The following is a 26,186-nucleotide window of genomic DNA, read 5'->3' as shown; positions in this document are numbered from 1 at the left end:
AATTTATTAAGCATACAGTAGTAGTAACAAAGTGTAATTACTTCAGAGTTACTCAATGTTAAAATATTTGATACAAAAAAAGGAATTTAGGGAAAGGAATTTAAGAAGGTTTGTTTTCTATCTGTAAGACAGTTGGCCCACAGCAAAATATTGACCCCTTCATAGCCACTAGTTGACATGATTAAATTTATTTGTACATTTTTCATTTACCTACGATGTATAAATCGATTGTATCACTCATTGCTCAAGAATTAAAATTAGATAATATAGCTAATATAGGTACAAAAATGATATTTTGATCACAGAGACCTTCATTCTTCATTAGGCATAGTTAATCTCAAATAAACTAGGAAGATACTTGAAACTTTATTTTTATTTTTGTAAATCTTTTATTATATTTGTGTAATTTGAATCTAACTAAATTCGATCCAAAATGCAGTTTTTAGTATATATATTTTACCCTTACCTATAAACTTGTCTCCAAAGACATGTGGATACTATATTATAAAATCTACCTATGTGAATATATAGTTTTATTGACTTAATATAGGTTATAACTTACTATATAGCTACCTTCAAAAAAATGTTAGGTATCTAACGGATATAATTTTTCTACAAGTTTTTTATAAATTGTTATACGTAGCTAATAAAAGCGTGTTTTTATTGTTAATAATTAAATAAGTTGGTCAAAAATAACTGATTAAAAATAAAATACATTTTTACACAAGTAATTAACTTTGGTCGCCTAATTTAGATTCTTAACTATTGAATGTACCTAGTGAAGTTGTCCGAGGATAACGTGCAGGCATCAAGGTAAGACCCACATTTAGAGTTAGTACTTATATTATTCACAGTTTTTTTTATAGTTTTAAAAAAACGTATTCATTCATTTTAATATTTTATCTATTTTTAACTACGTGTAAATTAACAGTTATCCTTTCATAGTTTCATGACATAACACATATTATGTATTAAATTCATATGGGAAAAAAATATTTAGCATTTAATTTTAATTTGCTTTCGAAGTTGCCTTATAAGAACAGGTAAAATTGTTGATAAATAGTTTTCAAATTTTAATAATGTAAATTTCCAGGTATTTTATGGTTTTAAGTTTTTGTTCCCAAAGTAAAGTTGTTAAGTTTATTATATGCAGCAAAATATTTATGGCCTGTGCTAATTTCACTTATATCCCTACCTACCTATATGCCTATATAATATTTGTTTTTAAAATCATACGCTGATAATACCTATATACAACAATGTCTTCTACAGATGTCCATAGTAATATAGGGCATGTGATCTGGAACTGTTTTTTATTCTATAACCATAATGCGAATATTATATCAAATATATTATTTTTCAAGTATTAGCTATTATTTACAATTATTATTTTTTAATTTATAAAAAAATTGAATATTAATAGGTATAGTTACATAAACAAGTGAAAACCCCTAAAACCAACGGGCCCCAGTTCGATGCACCCGTTGCAGCTTCAATGATGGTAAATCCTACACCGTCTAATGGGCGGAAAACCGGAAAACTGCACATCATACCGCCGCCGCTGTCACGGCTGCGGAGCGTGTTACGATTTCGTCGGCGAGAGAGTGAAATCATTTATATCATTATCTTTTTTATTACTATTATCATTATTATCATTATAATAATATGTAATAATAATATATTATTGTGTATAAAATGTATTGCGCTGTCCGTCACACGAGTTGTGCAACGCCGACGTGTGATGCAACGCTGTGGCGGGATAGCAACAACAGCCTCCGCCGAAAACGACACATGTTGTCAGGCACGATCGTGTTGTAGTCGTCGACCGTCGTCACAGTCACTACCGCGCGCCGCTGGCATTCGCCGACAGACCGTCGTCCCTTTACGTTCTCTCATAGATTTATAATAATTTATAATTATTGCAGTAATAGAGCGATATTATTTCGATGATGTTGTTTTGATAATATTTTCATAGTATCACATATTAAGTATTTAGTATCGAATATTAATCAGGTAGTTCGAATTAAGGAGCTGATCAAAGAATCAAGAACCTGCACTGCAGTTGCGCGTCGCGAAAAATCCAAATCATATAATATAATCGGTGCGTACCTACTAATTACCGTCGAGTAGGTCACCCACGGCAGACGTCGGTTTTTCTTCTTTCGTTTTCCCCTTTAATTGTTTCGCCCGATCGCCTTGCGTAGCCCACCTATATCATAGTAATTTCGCACTGCGTTCGGAGTTGAGCGGCCTTGAACGGACGACATTGACAGTGTTCTCATAACATATAAATAACCTATATATATTTACACCACACACACACACTCACACACACACGCACACGCACAACAACAACAACAACAATAATAATAATAATAATAATAATAGCTCGCGTGCGTTGTACCTACACAGGGCAGGTACGCAGTGCACTAATATAATTTTGCTCGAGCACAAAACCGTTGTTTCGGCGAACGGCGGCGGCGGCGCGGCAGCAGCAACAGCGCGCAACCGGCTACGCGATATTTCATGTGCCCGCCTCAACAGTAATCAGTCAATCGTGACACGGACGCTCGGACGGACGGACGGACTGACGGACGAAAACGCGCCCGAAAATGCCGCAGCTCATATTGTCCAACAGCTAACGGATCGCCCCGGCGGCCGTCGTCGTCGACGACCACAAACCCGTCGGCACGGACGTGGATTTCCCCGACGTGCTGGCCGACCTGGACGTGGACGTGAAAGAGTTACCGGACTACGTGGTCGAGTACGGCCGAGTCCGGGTGGGCGAGACCGAGGAGTCCAGGACCAGGCTGGTGGCCGAACTCGAAGACATGATTTACGGTGAGCATCTACCCTTACAGTCGTTTCGTTCGATTCAACAAGCGGCTAATTTTGTCGACGTAATTTGTCGAGTGGAAATTAGAAAATAGGTGTTTAAGTGCCAAAGAAAACTAATAGGAGTATACCGCGCAGAGTCATATATTTATTAAGCTTACGATTTTTTCACTAAATAAACTTACAATACTTCATTTCTAAGACAGGAAGAACTTGTCGATACGATCTGTTTTTGAAATCAATGATCTCGCACAGACCCTATTTAAAAGAAAAATCGTACTTCATACTTTATCTGTGTGTTATAGTTCATATCATAGAGTGTAGAGGTAAAAAAAGTTTTGAAGTTCTAAACAATTTTTTGAAAATTTTACTCATTTTTATGAGTTATACAATTTTTATATTCATTTTGTACATTAAAATTGGGGCTTTCTAGTTTATTCATAAATTAGTTTATCGTACTTGTTTGTATATTATATTACGAGTATATTGATCAATGATAAAAAAACATATTTAATTGAATACGTAATATAGGACATATTTAAGTTGAATGTAAATTATTAATTTGTAATATTTTTGAGTCTTGGTCATTGGCGTCCATATAATATTACATAGGTGAAATTTACATTTCAATAACTACTGGTTTGCCATGGAATAAATGATAATTTCACTAGGTAATATAAATTATATCATGGTATCAACTGGTTTTTATATTTTACCTACCACAAATGCCCTTGATCTTTAAAATCTTATCCTGCGAATTTGCATTGTTCCTTATGGGCACGACTGAAGCTTCCACAAGGTTTACCGGAATTAGTCTTAATTCCGTTTCCTGTTCAAAACATTTATGATGAATATATAATATACATATTATGTGTGTTACATTTACTTATGTTCGGAGCTGTACAGATATCACAGTAATATATACATATTACATGTCGTATCTAAACAGATAAATATAAATATAATATATAATATATACATGAAATGTGTCGCATAGTATAAATATAAGTGTTCTCTATACTAACGATATTACTTCCGTTTTAAATTACCAAATTTACTAGAACTATCAATATTCATTATTATTTCAGCGATAACTTTAAGCTCATTACATCGAAGATTACATTATGATTACATTTTATGTTTATATTACATCCCTTATTGACTATTGTGATCGTTTATTTAAATTAATGTAACAGTAAAAAATTTGAATCCTCGGAATTCTTAGTTTTGATTCAAATTTAAATGTGTATAATTTGTATCTGCTGGATATATTGTTATATCTTAATTTAAACGATTCAAGTCCTTAACAATATGTCAATACTGAAATCGAATAAAAATTGTGAATATTTGCTATCGGATACATTCAATACCATAGACACATATTGTAAACTATTTGTATTTACTTGCATAATAATTCATAGAATCTTATAAAGGCAATAATGTATGAAACACAAAATGAATTTAAAAATATAACATAATACAGTTTATAATTTATTATTAATCCAAACCTAAATACAACGTAATTGTATATACATTTTATATGTACAAAAAATATTTATTTAATCTATTTGATAATTACAAACCAATGAATTATACATATTTTTTATCATTTTTTTTGCCTATTGGCTGGTCCTAAATAAAATATAATACAGTATAAAATGAAACAAATTCAAAGACAAATACCCAATGTGAACGTGTGATGTTAATAATTAGCATAAAGTATAATTTACCTATACAATACACAATATCTAATTATATAATACATATTTATTATATACCATCTTGAAAGCTTAGTATATAACTTATTAATATAAGTATCCTTTAAAAGTGTTTCCACACATTTAACCTGAAATCAACTTTATTAAATATTATATAATATATATTACTATTTTAATTGATAATAAGAATTAAAAAAATAACCATTAATCAGTAATTATTGTGAAGGTATGTCGAATCTAATAATGATGTATTCAAGATACGAGGAAAATTCAAACTTATAAATGTATAAATGTAGGAAGAAAATGATTTATATTCGATTTAATTTTCATATATATTTAACAATTAAAATATTTGAAGAAAAATATTTAAAAAAAAAAATTATTGTGATCTTTAATTATTCATAATCATAATAAATTATACAGAGTTCAAGTTAATTGATGTTTACCTTAGTAAAATTCTGACTGAAATCTTAATGTTATTTTTTTCCTTTATTCAGAGAAAGGGGATGTTACACCACACAGGATGGACGAAAAGTTTCTACTGCGGTTTTTAAGAGCTCGACATTTCAAACTTAATGCTACATACAAACTAGTAAGTTATTTTAAGAAATTAAATCAATATGTAGTTGAAAATAAGCTATGAATAAGTCCACTTAAGATATAATTAAAATCAATTAATTGCCCCTTAGAAAAACTTTTAAAGTGATTCAAAATAATTAGTTAAACTAAATTATATTAAAAAACATGTTATAAATTTATAATCCTATAATAAGTAATAGCTACTGCTCCCACTCTTATACTTCACTTCAAAGTAATACTGTTGTAGGTATATTAATGATTAAAATTTGAACATCAAATGCAGATTTCGACAAACGATTCTCAGTCAAGCTCGCAGAAGATTAATTTTGGATTTTTGCTATCGTTTTCCGAGTAAATATAATGGAAATAAGCACGTAAAATCATTGTTAAACCAAATAGTTCTACTCAATAAAGAATCTTTGTAACTTTTGAATTTAATGGTTTAACATCAAATAAATAAAAATTAATGGTCTAAATTTTCATTGAAAGTATTAATAGTTATTTTTTAATGCAAAGGATTATTGTGATTATATACATTAAATACAACACTTGCTTATGAACATAAAATAGTAATATAATTTTATATTTTTATACATTTTTGTCAGTGAGAATTTATAATTTTGTCCCTATAGTTTTGCAGTACTTTCTAACCTATGCGCATGGCTATTTATAATTATGTACTTGGCAAAAAAAAACTTAAATAAGCCAATACGTTGCATTACTAATTCCTATTAATAAATACATTTATGTTATTGATTAGTCTACAGAATTCCAATTCATATTAATTCATTTTTGTATTACCTAAGTAATAAAATATGTGCAATATTATGAATTGTAATATCATATATTTAAATAGTTAAGTAGTGAATATTCTCTAACCGTTATTCGTTAACCACTTATTACGGAGTAAGTAATTAAGATCAAAAGCTTATAAATATGAAAGCCAATAATACTAAAACATATCAAATGTTGACAAAAATATTAAATGTTATTATTGGTTTTACGCGGATTAATTATAGATTGTTGTAAATTATAATAATAATAATAATTATTATTATAAATTATAATTCACATTATATAACACTTTTTTTTAACTATATAAAAAAGTATACTAAGCGTACTTAAGATTGTAAATATATAGGTATGGGACCTTATCAATTGAATCACAGTAACTAATATGTTACAAGTTTATAAATTATCCACCTCTATTTAATTCAACAATATAGCATTGTTTAAATGATTCTATTGTTTTGTGGAACTCTACGGGATCAATAGCTACTGATGTTTGACGCATCGGAGGTCGTTTTTTTGTTTTTGCTTATCTTGTGTAAATTGTTAGTCTCTGATTTCATAAGTTATGCCATTCGAGGTAGACTTTAAACAGGAGTAAGAAAAACAATAATAATACACTAATAGATACTACCTATATTATAGCTTTAGGTAGCCAGTCTACTATGCGTAGTGAATAATGTACTATAATTCATAATGTGTCTTATGAAAGACAGATAGATAAGTAATATATGAAGGACACATGAAAAAATTATCGTTGACCTGTACCTGCGTGGTGCCCACAATAATGTCATTTAATTGTTTAGTAAAATGTCATCAATATTTTTTTCCAGTGTTTTTAAGTATAAGAAAAATTGGTTGGATACTGAGGTACCCGTACCATAATAGTATAAAAAAAATGTCTGGTACCTATATTAAAGCTTGTGCATTGTTGATTTATCATCTAACCCTTTGCATTTACAATTCACTGTCCGATCGACGTATGCTTATAGAATCTTAGAATTACGCTTTGTTTCAACCACCACCCATCATCCACCATCAAATAAGTCGTGATCTGGCCATGTCGGTGTAAGGACTCCGTGCTTTTGTTTTGTCATGAACATTTTTCTACTCATCATTCACTGCCGAAAATGGTCACGACTTTAATATACAATATATAAGATTACCTATACCTATGTGTTTCCTTTCGTATTATAAATCGTACTAAATATTCGGAGTTTATACTAAATATAAATATAAAATACATATTATAATATTTATACAAGAAAAAATGATAAGGTATATTTACTTTTGTATTTGTTTTGAATATGGTCAATTATCAGTTGCTCAGCTTAGAAGATTTTTAATGAGTATACATTGCATGTTCTTATTATGGATTTTTGACATCTATAATATATTTTTTTTAAACATGACCAACACTGTACCCAACGAATTGCGTAACGGATTGAAGGATCAATTGATTTATGTGTTTTGATTTCACCATTTGACATGTTGAATTCATTTTAAAATATTGTCTATGATATATATATATATATATTATATAAGGTTATTTACAGTTTGATAATGTTCAACAAAAATGGTGAAATTTGTGTGGCATAAATGTTTTGATAACTATGTTTTGTATGAAATAAAAATATTGTAAAAGTGTTAAACAATTATCGACCGTTTTAGTTTTCTTTCGTATATGTAATATGTATAATATGATGAATGGGTCATGAACAAACTCAGAGCTTGAATAATAAATATATAATATTATCAATAATGATGACTCTGGAACCCTTTTAAGTACTTACATATTTATCCAAGTTTAAAAACGGTATTGGTGAATTAAATTCTGTACCTACTTAATACTTATGTATTCTATTACGTATGTTTACATATTAAAGCTTTATTTCAAGGAAAACGACAACGGCCACGAAATTGAGCGTATAGTCAACCCGACCTAATTGATACGATTTTTGTTGGTTTTTTTTATTTGTTTATTAAGCAAACAAAACGAAAGTAGGTTTAGTGGAAAAAATATACCATCAATGATTTGTATTTTTAAAACGTTAATTACTAGACACTGATTGTTCCGATTATGTCTTACGTCATATTTTAAAATTGAGTAGGTAGGCATAACAAATATGACAATTAATTTGAATGTCGTAAATTTCAAGTTTGAATTATAGCTACGTAGTATCATCGAAATATTTTCTATTGTGAAAAAAAAACATACCTAGAACACCTAATTATTTGTCGAACAATCCAATATTTACCTATATATTCGGATCTTTTATAATACATATTTTATATTTTATACTTTAACCCTATTTAATATGATAACATGGACTTAATATTGTATCATCAATATTATGTGGTTTAATTGTTTTTTAAGAAAGACCAAATAAGAAAAACAACAACAAAATAAACTACAGATTCAATCAAAAAGTACCGAATGTTGTAATAATATTGTATAATTTTGTGACAAAAGGTATTTACATTGTCATTAGTTATTACTTATTTTCAGTATCTAGGCTGAGGCCAAGTATTTTATATACCTACCTATTTTGTAAAGTCGGAAACTAGGAAACAAGGAAATATCCGCTTGGTTATAACGTCCGGAGTAGATTGTAAAGATTTTTTATGTTGTAGCGATCGTCACACATCACGGTCGTACACGTTTACCTCGCTTCACCGCTTCCGGTCAACAATACGTCATCATTTCGGTTTTTATTTAAAATTATATCATTGTCCATAGATTCTCAATTGAACTAGGGTCTAGGGTTAGCCTCTATTTATCTTAGGTCTGCTATACAATCATGATTATTGTGTTCAGTGAATTCGATATTTTTTCAATAAGTCTCATAATATTTTACTCGGATGCATTAATGCACCTACGTAGTTTACGATGATTGCAGACTGCAGTATTTCGAGTATTATAGTCTACTTGTTGTTGAATATAATGCCAAAGTCGGCGTGTTGTCCATAAGAAATATATACCTATTATAGTCGGATATACTTGGGTCAATATATCTTTAAGACTGATTTGTCTTCGAGTGTACTTACATAAAATACACTTCTTAAAATGTATACTTCTCAATAACGTGAATGTCTTAAAATACCTATGTCTTAAATCAAATAACTATTAACAAATTATACATGCGTCTTAGTATTGGCTCTGTAAAAATAACACCTGATACAGAAATAGCACAACATTAGTTCATCTTAAATATATTAAAATAACCTAGGTAAGCGTATTATTAGGGTGAAACCTTTTAGAACATATTATTGGCCATTCAAATAAGTGCTACTGTGATGATGCCGTTTTGTCGGTGCCAAAAAAATGTTGAAATATGTTTTTTGCAGCTAATTTTTCATATTTAGGAGAAGTCTGTTTTTCGAAAAAAATCTAAAACTTTTGGTAAAAAATATATTTAAAAATGATAAGGTACGAAAATAGAATATTAATATTTCAATATAAACATATTTTTAGTTAGGTATTCATCAAGATAGCTAAGAATACTAACGGTGGGCACTTTTTTTATTTAACAGCTTTTCAAAACATTCTTAGCGTAGTAATCCCAAATATTTTAAGATAGATCACCAATATTTCAGGAGTAACAAAAATCATTTTTGATTAACTTTTATGGAGTCGCATTTTTAATAATAAATCAAACACATATCGCAATGCATATCATACTATAATATTATAGTTCTAGCTCCATTCATCATATTTCATCTGGTATCTACTGTGGATGAGTATATAAGACATTTGAAGTTATTTACATACAATAAATATGTAATATAAGTAACATGAAATTATGCATCTATAGTTGGTGTTGTTATATTATACACTTTTACCGGGTATATTTGCTTGTGATTAGTTTTTCATTCAGTGGAGACCGGGCCCTGTTTAGATAAAAATATCAGTTTACTTGTCTGTATAAGTGTATATCGGTACTACTATACATGTAGTCTTACCGCATGATAAATGAAATTGACGTGCGTGCAGTAAGTAACGATGTTTCTAGAGCATTCGGTGTCGGTGTGCGTGTAATATATTATTATAATATACGGTTTTCGTGTCTACCTCGACGTTCTTAATTCCATAGGTTAATTTGGTGCACAATCACCGCAACAATATTGAGCCATTAGGGACATTTGAAAAATACAGTCTCGGCGAAAAAACAAAAATTTCACAATCCGCGCAGCCGGAGCAATGAACGCTGTACGACCATAATATTATACGCTCGGACTAGAGCGAGTCGATTATATTATTATTATTATTATTATTATTATTATTATTATTATTATTATTATTATTATTACTATTATTATTATTATTATATGGGTACGTGTTGTGTGTATTATCTACATATACGTACACTGATAAAAGTGGTAGCGCACACTAATATATAACTCGATTAGATCAAAATGTGCGGATTTATCACCTAAATTTATTTCACGTGAATGTGAAAAGAAAGAAAGAATATAATAAATGTAAGCCTCTCGACATCCTTGGCGGACAGTCTTCAAAGCGTGCGCGCGAACGCTGCAGATTGTGTGTGTGCGTATAATGCACGTCATCGTACACAATATAATAATTTGTACGTATCTTGGAGAAACGACACCTGTTATACGCGACGGCGTCGACGGGTGTCGTAATATGAACGCTGTTGGCGCACGCGTTGTGGCAGAACGCGGTGTACACCGCGCGCATAAATAATAATATATATGATTATGTGTATAATGTTATAGGTAGGTGTGTGTGTGTGTGTGTGTGTGTGTGTGTGTGTGTGTGTGTGTGTGTGTGTGTGTGTGTGTGTGTGTGAGCGCGTTTTTTCTTCTTTCCAGCGGTGAAAGGAAAACGCTATTGCAGAGAGGTTGTGTGCCCCGGCGGTCCGCGCAGATTTACGTTTTTTCTTTTACGATGCACACGCCGCGTCTCTATTAACGGGAACGGGACGTTTTATTTCTGTACAGGATGTAGCAAGAGTGAATGACAGTAATAACATATCATACGCCATAGGCGCCGTGTCGTATAATATTCTGTGTTATAATGCACAGGTATATAGTATATCATAGGTACCCATACCCACTATTATCACTATTATATTGTATTTCATTACGTGATCGCTGCAGCGGCTGCTGCCGATGCGGGTAAATTCGAAAAACGAAAAATTGTTTGACGATTGGAAATTATGTCCGATCCGGGGTTCGTATCACGATTTACGACTGAGAAAAATCGTTTCTGGTATGGGATTAGTTCGGTTAGGGGTACGTATGGAATAATACCCTGCACACGTTTGCGCGGAAATCATCAAATTTAATGTTTTCAGCTTATCAGTATAGGTATTACATTTTGCATGGAACCAAATATCGCGGTCAGTGTAAGTTATGAAAATTATGTAATAGATTTTAAACTGCATTTATTTTCGTTTAAATAAACACTAAAATGTTTAAACTAAATGTTTTGAAATCTAAATCTAAAAGCGTCTATTTAGTATTTTACATTTTTATTTTTAATAGTGAATACATCATTAGTGTTCCAATATTACTGTCTTTCAAAATATAGAAACAGTATTATGCTAATATTATAATGTCATGTATAATATATTCTTTCTATTTATTAAATATTCATACTAATTAAAAAAATAATTACATGATTTTCAAATTATGAAGTTTCAAAAATGTATTAATATTAAAAATGCATAAGATAATATATACATTATAAAATGTTTCAAAATATATCGCATATGCAGAATTATAATTATTATATAAATCTATATTCTATATAGATTACCAATCATATTATATTCTTATTGCGAAAATAACTGATTTTACAATTATGTTTACAGTAAAACTAATAAAATGATAAATGAATAGTTAATTATCTTTAAATACTGTTGTCCTCTAAAAAAAATTGTATCTAATATTTATTTTTTTTATGTAACGATTGTAAGATGTTAATCTAAATGAACTCATGTGCATTTTATGGCTCAAAAATATTTAGGTGCCTACTTTGATATCTGCCATACCAACGAAAAAAATGTTTACAATATAAGCTATATAGCTATGTAAACATGTGTCTAAATTCATACATACGTATTATTGTTACATTCTTAGCATCAAACTGTGATTGACACTATTACTATATGTCAGCGAATATTTTATAACATTAATTAAGTGTGTTATGTTTAACATTTCAAACAACCTTGAATTTCGTATAAAAACTCGAGGTTGATTATGATGAAACGCAAAAAATGTAATTTTATAATACAAATGTGTAGATATTAAGATGGAAATACATTTTTTACATTATTGTTTTTATAGCTACTAAAATAATTTTTTATACTTATACCAAAGTTTAATTTTGAATATGACTATGATGATGTGTGTGAAATATCTAAGCATTTGTAAAATTCGTTTTTACGTGACTTGAAGATTAGTATGCACATGCATTACCGGAACATAATGTTCAAATTCGTTAATGTGCATTGTATATAGGTAAAAGTAAAAGTTGTTTTAAAATCGAATGTAGTACTGTGTAGTAGGTAATAGGTACCTGTTACACGTTGCACTAAAACGAAACCGATGTAAACAAAAAACTAAAAATGAGTAGGTATTGAATCTGCAGGCGTTTCAAACATTCAATTAAAATAAAATGTGTGTGTGTGTGTGAAAAACTAAAAATGAGTAGGTATTGAATCTGCAGGCGTTTCAAACATTCAATTAAAATAAAAAATGCGCACCTATGTTTTATTTTGTGCATAGGAATTAATAATATTTAACTATGCAATTATAATTCATATATTTTTGCTATAAAATAGTCGTAAATTGTTTCAAGAGCTATTAAAACGTATTCATATACCTACTTGTTTATAAGTACCATAAATTCATAATTATAAGTCATCCAACATAATATAATTTCTTAAAGGCCAAGAGTTTCTTGAAACTCTTCAAGCATATTTCCTTGGTCGATAGTGAAGAATAACTTACTGATATAATTAAAGCAAAATAAATTATTAGTTTTCATTATTAAAAACTGTGCAGATTCTATTTGGAACGGAAAGCAATTATTAATTGAAATAGTTTTAATTACTTGAGATGTTGTTTTTACTATCTCGAAAAACATTGTTTGATGCAATAAATATGAGTAGGTAGCTTATGCAAAATTTGATGAGAAAAACTAAATTTATTAAAATTGTATTGTTTGGTACTACACCTAATACATTCTATTCTAACTAAACATACCTATAAATTATTGCCTTATTATAACTTTTAGCTGATTTACCTTTTTTACTAACTATAAGTTTTTATGACCATATTAGAATACAATAAATGTATGTTTATAAACACTCAAAATAAGTGGCATATTTCGGTTTATTTACACTTTACTAAAATAATAAGATTCATATAACTAAATATAAGCCGATTAACACGCTCTTTGAGTGTACTTACCTCGATATTAAGTATGTCATCATAAATGGATGAGTCGAATCTTTGTATAAGTACTAACATTTTTTTATAATATATAATATAAATTGCTAGTGGTAAAAATTATTTTCTAAAGAAGTTGGCTCCTTTGTTCTATTATTTGTAAACATTTGCAATAATTTTTTCTTTTGATTCATTTTTTTTTCGATTTAGGTAGGTATGTATGGTTATTTATTGTTTGTAAGTCAAAATGTTTGAAAATATAATACAATGATCTTTATAAGTTGTACCTACTGATATATTTTTAAAAATATCAAAAAACAGTCATCATTTTTTATTAGTTAAACATTTTACTAAGTTCGTCAAAATCACATCAACTCGCAAATCATTTTGAAGTTAAAAATGCATAGCAGCTTAAATTTTTACAAATAAGGCTTGACATTTAACACGAGATTTTACATAAGTTTTGTTTACTGGTAATCAAGAAAACAGTTAAGCGTTAACACATATGTTTTTTTATAAACGTTTGAAGTTCACATTTTCAAAGAATCCATTATTACTTATTACTTAAATTATCACTATATCTATTAATATATTTAGACTAATTTTAAGCTATTATTAAGGTTCTTATAATTTCTCAGTTTATTTGTTTTTTATGAATGTTCATACAAATGTTTGCGACCAGGAAAAAACTTGAAAATGTGTGATTACACATAATGATTTTTAATTATTACATTATTATTCAAAATATATTAACCACAGAGATCTGAATCTGCTCGCTGTTATATAAATTATTATTTTAAATTTTAAATACACAATTAAATTTTAAAAAGTTTATTTTAATCTTTTTATACCACCAACCTATTAATATTGTTCTACGGTACGCTATATTGACTTATGAGTCATTGACAATAATGTATAGATAATGTAGTATATTATATAATTATTAATTAAATAATATTATACACGATGTTTTTATGGAAAAAAAGTTAAATATACCGGTGCATTACTAATTGAAAAATAAATATCTAATTTTGATAGTAATATAATAGTTAATTTAATAGTTTAATATGATACACGATACACCAACCCTTTCAAATTGCTTTTGTATGATGTACTTTACATATCATTTAATTTAAATTTACATTACTATTGCATAACCTACTCAGTGGCGAGGTACACTTAGAACCTACCATATAGCCTTCTCCGGTTTATTTTCGTTTTAATAACCAATTTCGTCATTATTTGAACTACAAATGCTTTAAAAAATCACTATTCTCAAGTGTAGTAAACGTATTTGAATTAAAAGAAAAACCAGAGAAAACTTTGAATTACACTTTTGAGCTTTTGGCCAGGAATCAAAAATTCTATAAAAAATAAAACTAAAATAGTCAACAATTTCAAATGTCTTTCAAAATATTTTGAAAACTGTATAATGAATAGAAAATATTTGGCGAAAATTGAAGTCTATGGTTATTCTTTTCTAAATTACAATAAATATAATAAATTGATTTTATCGAAGTGGTAGGTGTTGCGTAAATATTCGCATGTTATTTTCCTATTTTTTTACTTCTCAAAGTACCAAATAAATACAAGTTTTCACGCACCCGCGGCAGACTCCACTTTAAATGTTGAAAGTTGAAGCAAATATTTTTTTTTTTTTTTTGGTATTCAATTAACTACTGTGTCAATATTTTTTATTTAAATATTAAGGTTTTGATTTAGTACTTAATCGATATCAGCTATATTTAACTTCAAATAAAATTACAATACTAAATACGTAATATTGTTATATTAAAATAGTGTAAATATATAATATTATTATTAAGATACTTATTTCAGTATTTTAATATAATATTTAAAATTTAAATTTTATAAATATTATTAAAATATAGAGTTATCTCTACTACTGGTTTTGGTTGTATATTATTCCAAAATGAACAGATCGTGGTTTTGCCGCGTTAATGTAGTTCGTTTATACCGCGCGGCGTTACCGCCGTAGTGTGGGCAGCCTCGGCCGACTTATAGTGTTCCAACTTTTTCTTTTATACATTTCGAAGATGTTTCTTGAATTTTTTTAATAAACACTCTAACAATAGACCATTTATAATATGTTTGTATCTTATAATACATTTAACCATGATAGTTCTTCTTGCCATAAATACATGTTATTACGTCTTATTAGTTATTAGTGTTATTACTAATTAGGAGGAAGTAGTTGTCAGAAAACATTATTCAGGCTGTTTAAACTCGCCGATTAAAGTTGTATAAATATTACTTGATGATTAATAATAATTGTTATGGTACTCATAAAGTTTATAGGTTATCATTTATTATTATTTAGACACCGTACACTATCCACATTTTTGTATTTTGCGCTTTCATTAAGCTTATTGTTACATAATTACGTAGCTTATTTTACGTCTTTGTTTAAAAATTTTGGCAAGTATCTAAAATATTGATAAGATAATGTAAATAAAATATCTATGCAAGTATAGCAGTGGTACACATTGGTTATGTTTTGCTGATTTACACGTGTTACTGTGTTTGTTTAAGCGAAACGAGTGTGAAATAATTACGAAGCCATAGGCGGCGAAAAGTGAAGTTTATTAGTAACGGATTATTTGATGTCATAATTGGCGTAAATTATTTGTAATCTAATATAATCAAAATATGGTAGATATCCTAAATAGTAGCTAATGGTTTGAAAACATAATTAGTTGTGAAAATATTATATTTTGTGTACCTTATAGGTATAATGTGATCGATTTGGTAAAATATACGCAACTGTGTTTTGTAATTAATACAAAATATTACTTAAATATATATATTACAAAAATACTCAATGGATATTATAGCTAGTTTTTAATTTTTAATAATTGTGGTCAAAAATATCGTTCAATGTAAACCACAATCACGCATATTTCATGATACAATAATGTTATGCATTTTGCGCAAAATTGAATGGTTCGTTATTGTACTGAATTCGGTTTAACGGTTGACGTGTCGATAGGTAAAGTGATATTATAATAAACAATAAACATATTATGCACGAGCTTCATTAAAAATACCAAATTGGCCGTATTAATATTTACTTTTGCAAAAGTCTTTTTTATATTTTCCCAAAAATAAATATTATGTTTTGACTTTATTTTTAGGCTGTCGCATGCCGATATTGATGTAATACCAATGTTATTTAGTAGACGCAACACAAAATAATAATTTATATTGATTTGAATATCTTATTGAATTTTTAAACTTTCTATCGAAACGCAGTATCTATTTAGTATAAGTACTAATTCAAAAGTTTGATGATTAGCTTTTTAAAATTTTTTTTTTTAGACACGAAGTTTTTACGAAATAATTGTAATTTTACTATTACATAGTTTATGCATTACTAAGTAAAAAACTATATTGTATTTGCATTTCCTAACACATAGTTTTTAAATCTGAATAATAATAGATGGTCTATTTATTTTTAAATTTTTATTCAACTAGATTAAAACTATTAATTTTTTTAGGGAGAGTGGTTAATTTATATTTAATTTTAATTTGTGACATTAATCTTAACTAAACTATCATTGTTTTTTCCTTTTTTGTTACAGTTTGTGAATTACTACAGATTTAGAGAAAATCATCCAGACTACTATACAATAAACCCATTGGATTTGTCTTTCATAGCCGATTTAGAAGTACTAAGTGTTCTTCCTTATAAAGAACAGACTGGCAGACGAATTTTAATTTATAAATTAGGTATGTACAATTCTATAACAAACTTTTCTTTTACTTAAAATTTGACACAATCTGTATTTTTTACTGTACGAACACTGTGCACTGTAGATGGAAACGGCTTATTTTTCATATTCGCCGTGTATGATGAATAGTGTCAGTGTGTCACACGTTTTTTAAAATTGATTATTAACAATATATTTACGAGAGAAGAATGTATACTTGCACTCGATATCATATACCCACTATTATAAAATTAAATATTATGTATACAAAACGAACTCTTACCTACACAACATTATCATTGGCTGTAATAAAATGTTATTTGGATAGTCAATAGTACTTTAAATCGATATAGGAGTATCTTTGAGATGTATAATGTGGTTCAGTGGTCGTGGTTCCTACTCATAAAATTCAGCTAAATTCAGCTAAATTAGCAAATTCGGTTGACAGTCAATAGAAAAAATTCTAAAACTTACTGCTGTAATATTATTATCATCATTTACTTGTTGGTATTTTTTTTTCTCCAAATGTGATGATAAATGATTATTTTAAACAAAATCAACTATGCTTTCCTGTTTAGGTTAGAAGAAAATGTATTCAGGTACCTAGTATTTGTTGTATAATATAGGTATTAATGTATTATTTATTATTCGTATCTGTTGTAAACTTACTCATACTAAACTCATAATAATAAATACTAATTATATTTTATAACTTTACATGTATCTTAACTAAGTATAATATTTATAAGCATTTATTATATGAATACATAACCTTCTCTATAAAACAGTACCGACTATATGTCTGTATGGGTTATTCAATTTTAGGTTAGTACACTTTTGTAAATTTATTTTAATGTGAGAAAGGTAGTATCATCAATAAAAGATAAAAAAAATGTATTTTATGCTCAATCAGTAAACAATTGAAACAAAAAGTACGAAAAAATTAACATTTTAGGCGATGCGTATTGAGTATAAAGCAATAAAGGATATTTTTATGCCGGTACAATATTATGCTACATTGGCCAAAAATAATTGTTTGTTAAAAGAATTTTAGATTGCATGAAGACTTAACAGTACAGCATATAGTTACTGAATAGTGAATACGCATTTTCTGGTCCTTGGAAAAACGTATTTGATGTAAACAGTAATTACTAATTACCTACATCAACGTCGGTTGATATATCTGTATTGTGTACTTATTTATATAGTTATAAAGTATCTCTTTCATATGATTTCAAACGATTTTCAGAATTACATTTAAAATTTAAAAGTTGCTGGTTTTATACCTGTAGATGACGCAAAGCTTTACCAATACTTATTTTTAAATACTCTACAAAATAGTTAACGCGTGCTTGTGAAATCCGTAGTATTAATTTTCTGTTAATCAATATAATATTATTTATGTATATTATAATTATTTTATTACAAGATTCCGGCGTTTCAACTTTGAACAATTATATAATTTTATTTTATTCTCAAACGATGATTTTTGAACTATTAAAATAATGCTAAAAATAGATTGTCTAAAATTATAAATCTAAAATACTGTTTTATCTTAATTGATCTCTTTTCGAGATTCTTTGATCCTTCTGTTCTTTCAACTGATTGATTTCCTTGTGTGTCAGGGTTATTTTGCGAGTAATATATGTAGGTGGGTACACACAGTTTATATGTATTTTATATTAGTATTTACTATTTACACTATTATTTATCGTTACTGGTACCAAATATAATATACCCATATTGTTTATAAGTGTATTTCCCCCCCCCCCCCCCCCCGAAGAATTAATCAAAGGTCGGGTTTGTTAAAAATATGAGATACATGTTGCTTTAATAATCAAGGCAATAATATTATTAACCGTATGACGTAAAGATTTAAATTGTTTCAATTTGGGAGGGGCACCACACTATACCTACCCATCTCTAAATGCATAACAACAAAGGAACAAGTTGGAAATCTGCAGGCAACAGTGATAACCTTCGAGGGTACTTTGCCTCGGCGTAGGTACATGCAGATAATAATAATTATTGTAGAACAAAGTGCAACCTGCAGTGATGTGAATAGTCATTAATCTTTGCTCACTATTATAATATACGTCTTTCATCAAATGATAATAATGTAATATATAGGTAATATAATAATAATTATATCAATTCTTTGAAGGTCTTTTTGTCTGTTTGGAACCTCATAGAATACAATATTATTGTACTTGAGTAAGTACATAATTCATGAAATGCAAGACAATAAGAAAAATCGTCTTAGTGGGCAAATAATTACATTATACGAGTGTCTATAGTACCTTTACAGACGTATGCTTCAAGTGTGAACAGTAAACATATTTTGATATAATAAATTCAATAATATTTATAATCTATGTTATGACATGCATAACAATTAATATTCATTGATGTGCAACTCACATTTAGATAAATAATACATTTTAACTTATTGGTTGTCATCGCAGTTTGGTCACAATAATATCCACAAGTCGTATGATAACAAGTCTACTAATAATTCTTAATAATAATTTGTGAATGTGTACCAAAAGCCACATAATATACAAATGTCGAAAAACTTATAAAATAACAATCTAGTGACTAATTATTAAAATAAAAATTCAAAAATTATATTATTTTACTTTTAAACTTTAAAGTTCGAACGAACAAATTATAATGTCGTTACACTGAAATGAATGTGGTTGAAATTACTTATTATATTAAATTCCTATGCGATTGGGCTTGTAACATTTTACGCGTTTATTAGCTGCAGTACCTAGTTTAAAGGAATTTAATAGTAGCAAATATCACAGCGTTTTCAAATGGTATTTAAAGCTTATATACTGACTAATAATTCTCTTGCTCGTATTGTATTATAGGTACCCATTAGTAATTAATGCGCTGTTTTACTGTCGGAAAAATATGCGAAGGGATTAAAATATTATAAGTTTTGCCCTCTTGTGAATTTGTAGTTGATGCAACTATAATTGGAATTATTAACTACTTGCGTAATTTTGAAGTTTATCAAACTGACTTTTACGATAAATAAATAATTTTCGGCAAAACCTTTTGACTAAATTTCAAGATTTATTTGTTAGTTGTTTCATTTTTAATTAACCATGTTCTTAGCAGAGAATTCAGTGGCCTATATAACTAACGGGTGTGTAAATAGTATAACCATAATAATATATGGTTTCTTCTGAATAATTAAAATGTATTTATGAAATCTTTAACTTATTACTAATTAAAAATGATGCATTGTATTTATACTTCATCGCGGCCTTACTTAACTTTCTAAAAACCAAAAAAATTGCAAACTTGGAATCTTGCAAATTAATTTGTCTTATTTTAATATTATTCATTTTATGAGTTAAAAATATAAGTATTCAAATAATTGTTGAATACTGAAACTGAATTTCAAAAACGCGAAAATAATGTGCAATAATAAGACGACACTTATAAATTATAATGAATTTGACATTTAACAGATTTATTAACATTTTATACATTATAATATTTTCAAACACATTTAACTGTGCCTACCTATATGAAAATGTTCAATAAATTTAATTCTTTTTTATTAAGTTTATAATAACAACTTATCTTGTATGAACTTTAATCTTAACGATTTTGGACTCAATTAACAAAAATATCACCTTATTTTCTCTGTATAAAGTTTAACGTGATTTACATTAATGATAATTATGTAAGTACTGATAATTTTCAACATTGAAACTAATAAAACTCCACTTTTATCTAATTAATTTTTTTCACAAGTTTTGAATCATAATTCATAACATTTTACAGACTAAAAAAAAAAAATAAATAAAACTCAATGTAAAAGCTTATTCAACGCGGGGCCATCAGTCTTCAATAAGTAGAATTTTTTCTTGAAACTAACTAACACAAATTAGAATAATTATTAGAATAAATAAAATTGTACTTTATGCAAACACATTTTTAAAAAGTAAACTCAGGTATCTCCATATTGGTTATTTATTTTATGTATAATGTATAGGTATAAGCTGTGTTATTATTAATATCGATAAATTAATATAAATGACTACAATTTTCAAATCACTATAGCCCCCATATCTAATAAACTCATTACTATGGACATTTTATCCTTAGAAAGTTAGAACACAAAGTCAAATAACTCAAAAACCACTCATATGCATTTTTTAGTATACTCAAAAATTTTAAAAAATCAGATTTTGAACTACTGCATTATTGAAGAAAAAACGGGGTGAGATTGCTTGGAGAATCACCCTGTATATATAAATCTACCACCAATTAAACTTATATATTAATTGTTTGAATATCTTAATTATTCTTATAAGACTATTGTGTAATAGATAGGTATGCTAACCAGTAACAATAATGGTTATGACTTAATTAAATAATTATTATTGTTACCTGGCACAAATCATACATTTATATTTTATAGGCATATCTTTAAAACGATTAATACATTTAATATTTAAAAATAGAAAAAACAGTTTTCATCGCTATGTTTATTATTATTCATTGATTAGCCAATAAATTATCACACGTAGGTATTCATAATATGAATTTAAATTTATCACTGCAGATATTGCTTTTGTTTTTTTTTTACTTCAATTATTTTACAGTTTTTGTTAAACAGTACATGTTTTTTTGCTGAAAACAATGAAAATAAAACCAACTCTATCTTATTTATAAGATATTTATAATTATAGGTACCTATTGTAGATAGGTATTAATCAACTTGAAATTGTTGAAGGATCTTGTTTTATCCTATTCCTTAGCTTCCCTCCAATCCACGCTTATATTATTCAATTGAAAATACATAAAGTAAAAAAATTAAAAGAGTATTAAAAACTATTAAAACGTAAAAGCACATTGTTGTATAAATTCCTGACGAATAATTAGGTTTCCGTCCAAGTATCTTCAAATAGTCTTATCAAATAAATTGTAGTATTTACAATACACATATGATCATATATTGTACTTAGGTACCTATATTATACTGCTATACAATCATAAATATTTTTGGAAATTAATAATATTAATAAAACATTCGTAGGTATCGTTGCTTTATTTCTTTGGGTTAATCTATTGTTTTGTGGTACTTATGGTTCACTATAATTTACGGAGCAAAAATAGCAAGTACAGTACCTATACTACAATTTCATTCGGACGCGATAAATAATAATATTAACACCCTTATACTCGGTTAATTGACGTTTTGTGAAATGTTTGGTTCGTTATAACTTGTTATTACATGTTCTCAGGTAATTGGAACACCAACGAGTTCGACATGAACGAAATACTTAAAGCGTCGCTGGCCACGTTAGAGCTTGGCATTTTAGAACCGATGGCTCAAATACTCGGCGGGGTGGTCATATTCGATATGAACGGATTCACGCTTCATCACGCTTACCAAATCACGCCAAAAGTCGTTTCTACGATTTTCGACCTCATCGTCGTACGTTGATTTTTGATTGCTTTTACCCTTGTCGGCGGAAAAAAAAAATAACACCATCCGCTAACATATTACAACTATAACCGTGTTGCGCAAATATATACTTTATATTATTATTTTCATCCATTCCACAGTATGCCATACCGATGAAAACGTACGCGATTCACATAATCAATGAGTCGTGGGTGTTCGAAACGGTGTTCAATCTCTTTAAGCCGCTTCTGGGCAAGCGTGTTAACGAAATGGTACGTACCTACTACGATATTATGTATTATTTTTGATGATCTTGAAAAAAACGAAATCTAAATAATATAATAATAATTGTGTCTCACGGTTGAAATACTGCAGATGCGTGTTAAAACTATTGTTAGAAGCGATGATTCGATTTACATCGGAAACATCATAATATAATTGCGGACAATCAACATTGCCATTGTAATATATTTTTTATGCGTATTATCCAAGCAAACTACGCTTGCCGAGTATCGTAGGCGAATCTGGTGATTACTTAACTCGCTGCACCGCACAGCAATGATCAGCATTGATCGCGATTCGACAGAAAACATTTCTGTGGTTGTTATTCAACTTTAGAATTTTTTGGATCAATTATAATTTATTATCTAATTTTCAATTTTTAATCACCATAACTATATTATGCATGAGTTGAACAAGACAAACTGTAGGTATTCGTAAATAATATAATTTAAGCTTCATACCGGGATTTTGGTTATATTCAATACATTTTCTTTATTATTTACAAGAATTTTCAGCGATTTGTCTGTTTGAATGTTTTTATAGTTTTTTTCTTAAATACAAATTACTATACTATATATAGAATATTTTATGGGTTTATATATTTTATTGGTATTATCACATAGTTTAATGTGCTGTATGTTTACAGTTATTTTTCCACGGTAAAAATATGGACTCTTTACACAAGCACATCGATCCGAAATATTTGCCAAAAGTATACGGCGGAGTGCGTCCGAATTATCCTTATCAACATTGGTTTATTAATTTGAAGAACAATGCCGCAGTAGTAAAAGGTAGGTACCTACAATAACACGGTAATAACAGTTTGTCGATTGACCTTAAAAAGCTTGGAAACCTAATTGTCTGCGTTTCATGATAGTAATTATTATAACAGTTTGAATGACATCTACTTATGTTGTTGCGTAGATAGATGTACCTATGTCGAAGTCGGTCTAAATTGGGCACAGTAAATTAGCTATAATACAAGCAATAAGCATAAGCAAATGTAATAAATATTTATTAAAAGCACGAGCGTTGTGTATTATTTTTACTTATACATACTCATATTACGAAAACGTCTACGAATAATGAATTTATAATTAGCATAAAACCAATGACACGTTATTTTCTAAAAAGAGACAATTATTTGAAAGTAATGCAATATTACTACTACTTGCGGTTACTCTGGTGTATATTATGCTTTTTAGTCATTTCGAAACATTTATGATAATGTGTTGTTAACGCATTAAGCATGGTTATCGTTGGATAATTTGAAGTTATATTGGTGCGCCATGTGCTATGATGCATAAAATGTACAGTGTACACAAAAATACGCATTGATTATTACGTAAAAATATAAGTACACATATTCTGAAGGGTGTTGGATTTATCTCAGTGACTCAGTCGTTGTTAAAATTACATATCTCCCAATGGCGAGAGCGTATCGGAAGACGTAACTTCGATAATTGAAAGGAAAACTACCTGTATTATAGATACTTATATAATAAAATAAATTCATTTTATTTAATCGATTGCAATTTCAAAAGATTTAGTTGATAATATACCTATTACGTCTGTTTTTGCAAAACAATATCCTCTAAAATACTTAATATTTTAGTCGTAATTTTGCATTCTGCATAAAAAAAACCCCCGTAAGAGTAATGAAACCATACGACTATTTTGCTGATGGTAACCAGCCATTGTAGTTCACGCTACGGCAGTGTATAACTAAACTAATTCATAGAGTAAAGAGTAGGTCGTAATTTAAACTAAATATGACAGATGAAAGGGCGTGACATGCAGTGTGACGTTTTTGTAATAATCATCATCAGTTAATACTACCAGCACGCTGTCAAACTTACATACAAACAGGTGTTATTGGGTTTATTAATTATTTGAAGACAATTCAAATATTATTTGATATCAGTTCCAATTTTGATCATACTATATTAATATATTGTCAGAAGTTGGTCGTCTACCATAGCATCGCCTAACATTGTATACATAGTGTACCTAATACATTTTTTAAGAGAATAAACATCTTAATTCTTAACTAAGTTGTTTTTATTGTTCGTTTAGTTGCAACATATTAAATGTTAATTTGATGATTTCGAATATTTTATCGTGTGAAATAATACAAAATATGTTTTTTGTTTCAGAAATGGAAAGCTTGGGTTATTGCATTGATCCTAAATGATTATAAGTCTCGTTGAAACGTTAGACTATTGTTATTACGCATATAATATTTTTAATTTTAAGTTTTATCCTTTTTCATTTTTGGTTCATGTTTATCATTTTTATTATTTCATTTTTAATAAATATCTTACATTATAAAGTATTTAAAATAAATCCATGACATTGATCATCCATGACGCTTATGTTTTAATATTATTTTATATTATATAAATATCTATGTAGTTAAACAACAAATTTACTATAATTATAATAATGTGTTTACACAAGTAATAATAATTAAAATATAAAGTTTAGAGTTGTAGTATGTAACTATTTTTGTTATATTTTTTTAGTGAACAATTGTTAATGCAATTTTCAATAGTGCTGTTTAGATACAATATACTATTTTACATACTAAATAAAGTATGAATTATTAACACGTAATACTCGCAATTATTTATGTTTTTTGTTATTTTTTTAAAAACGTTTAAAGTTAGTTTTTTTGGGGTATTAAAATATTTATTATATTATTGATTGGTGATAACAATATATTATTCTATTTTTCAAAAAATAATTTTGAGAATTGAGAAAATAGGATTTTTCGATGTTTTTTTCACGTATTTTTTGTTATTGCAGGGTAGAGATTGGTGCTTTGAATTTTTCAAAATTCAGACTAACATAATATGTTATTCTATTACCTATATAAAATTATTGCTGCTACCAGAAATTGTATTAAAAAATGGTTCCGTGGAATGAGTAGTGTTAAATGGTCATAGTGACATTTAATTCTCTTCCACAAACATAATAGCTACCGGAAAAATGGTACGATAGTTGTAGAACATTTTGTTGCCTATCCACGACGCCGTGTATGGCCACAGCAATTTTATAATATTGGAATATAATATGATCATTTATTGTACTGATTATAGTTGGACTATACATAATCAATGGTAAAATAACAAAAATTTTCGTTCTGCCAAAAAGCTTAAAAATGTTATATTAGTTCTTAAGTTCCTAATAAATTGTTATTACTGAAATTAAAAAAAAGTTGAGTGTAAGTCAACAACCACTTTTTGATGACAGTTTGAAGTTACAATTCTGTCGAATTTCGTCAAAATCGTTAAAATTTGTAAGATTTTTGTATGTAGTTAAACATTTCTAAAATGCCTGATATTCATTACTAAGATTTGAAAATTTATTTCGAAAGATCCCAAAAATTGTTTT

At 28.2% G+C, this 26,186-nt stretch overlaps 1 protein-coding gene across 1 annotated transcript; it reads left to right on the top strand.

Moving 5' to 3' along the window:
- Window positions 1-1,817: 1,817 nt before the first annotated feature.
- Window positions 1,818-24,984, top strand: LOC111042367 (alpha-tocopherol transfer protein-like). Its single transcript, XM_022326957.1, is given in 7 exon segments — window positions 1,818-2,841; window positions 5,051-5,145; window positions 16,946-17,093; window positions 22,345-22,538; window positions 22,670-22,780; window positions 23,437-23,581; window positions 24,947-24,984. Coding segments are annotated over 7 exon segments (960 nt in total). The 5' UTR covers window positions 1,818-2,612.
- Window positions 24,985-26,186: the final 1,202 nt, after the last annotated feature.

The sequence above is a fragment of the Myzus persicae genome, unplaced genomic scaffold (genome assembly GCF_001856785.1).
Source record: "Myzus persicae strain clone G006 unplaced genomic scaffold, MPER_G0061.0, whole genome shotgun sequence".
Classification (NCBI taxonomy): Eukaryota; Metazoa; Arthropoda; class Insecta; order Hemiptera; family Aphididae; genus Myzus; species Myzus persicae.
This window is presented reverse-complemented; position numbering and strand designations above follow the sequence as displayed.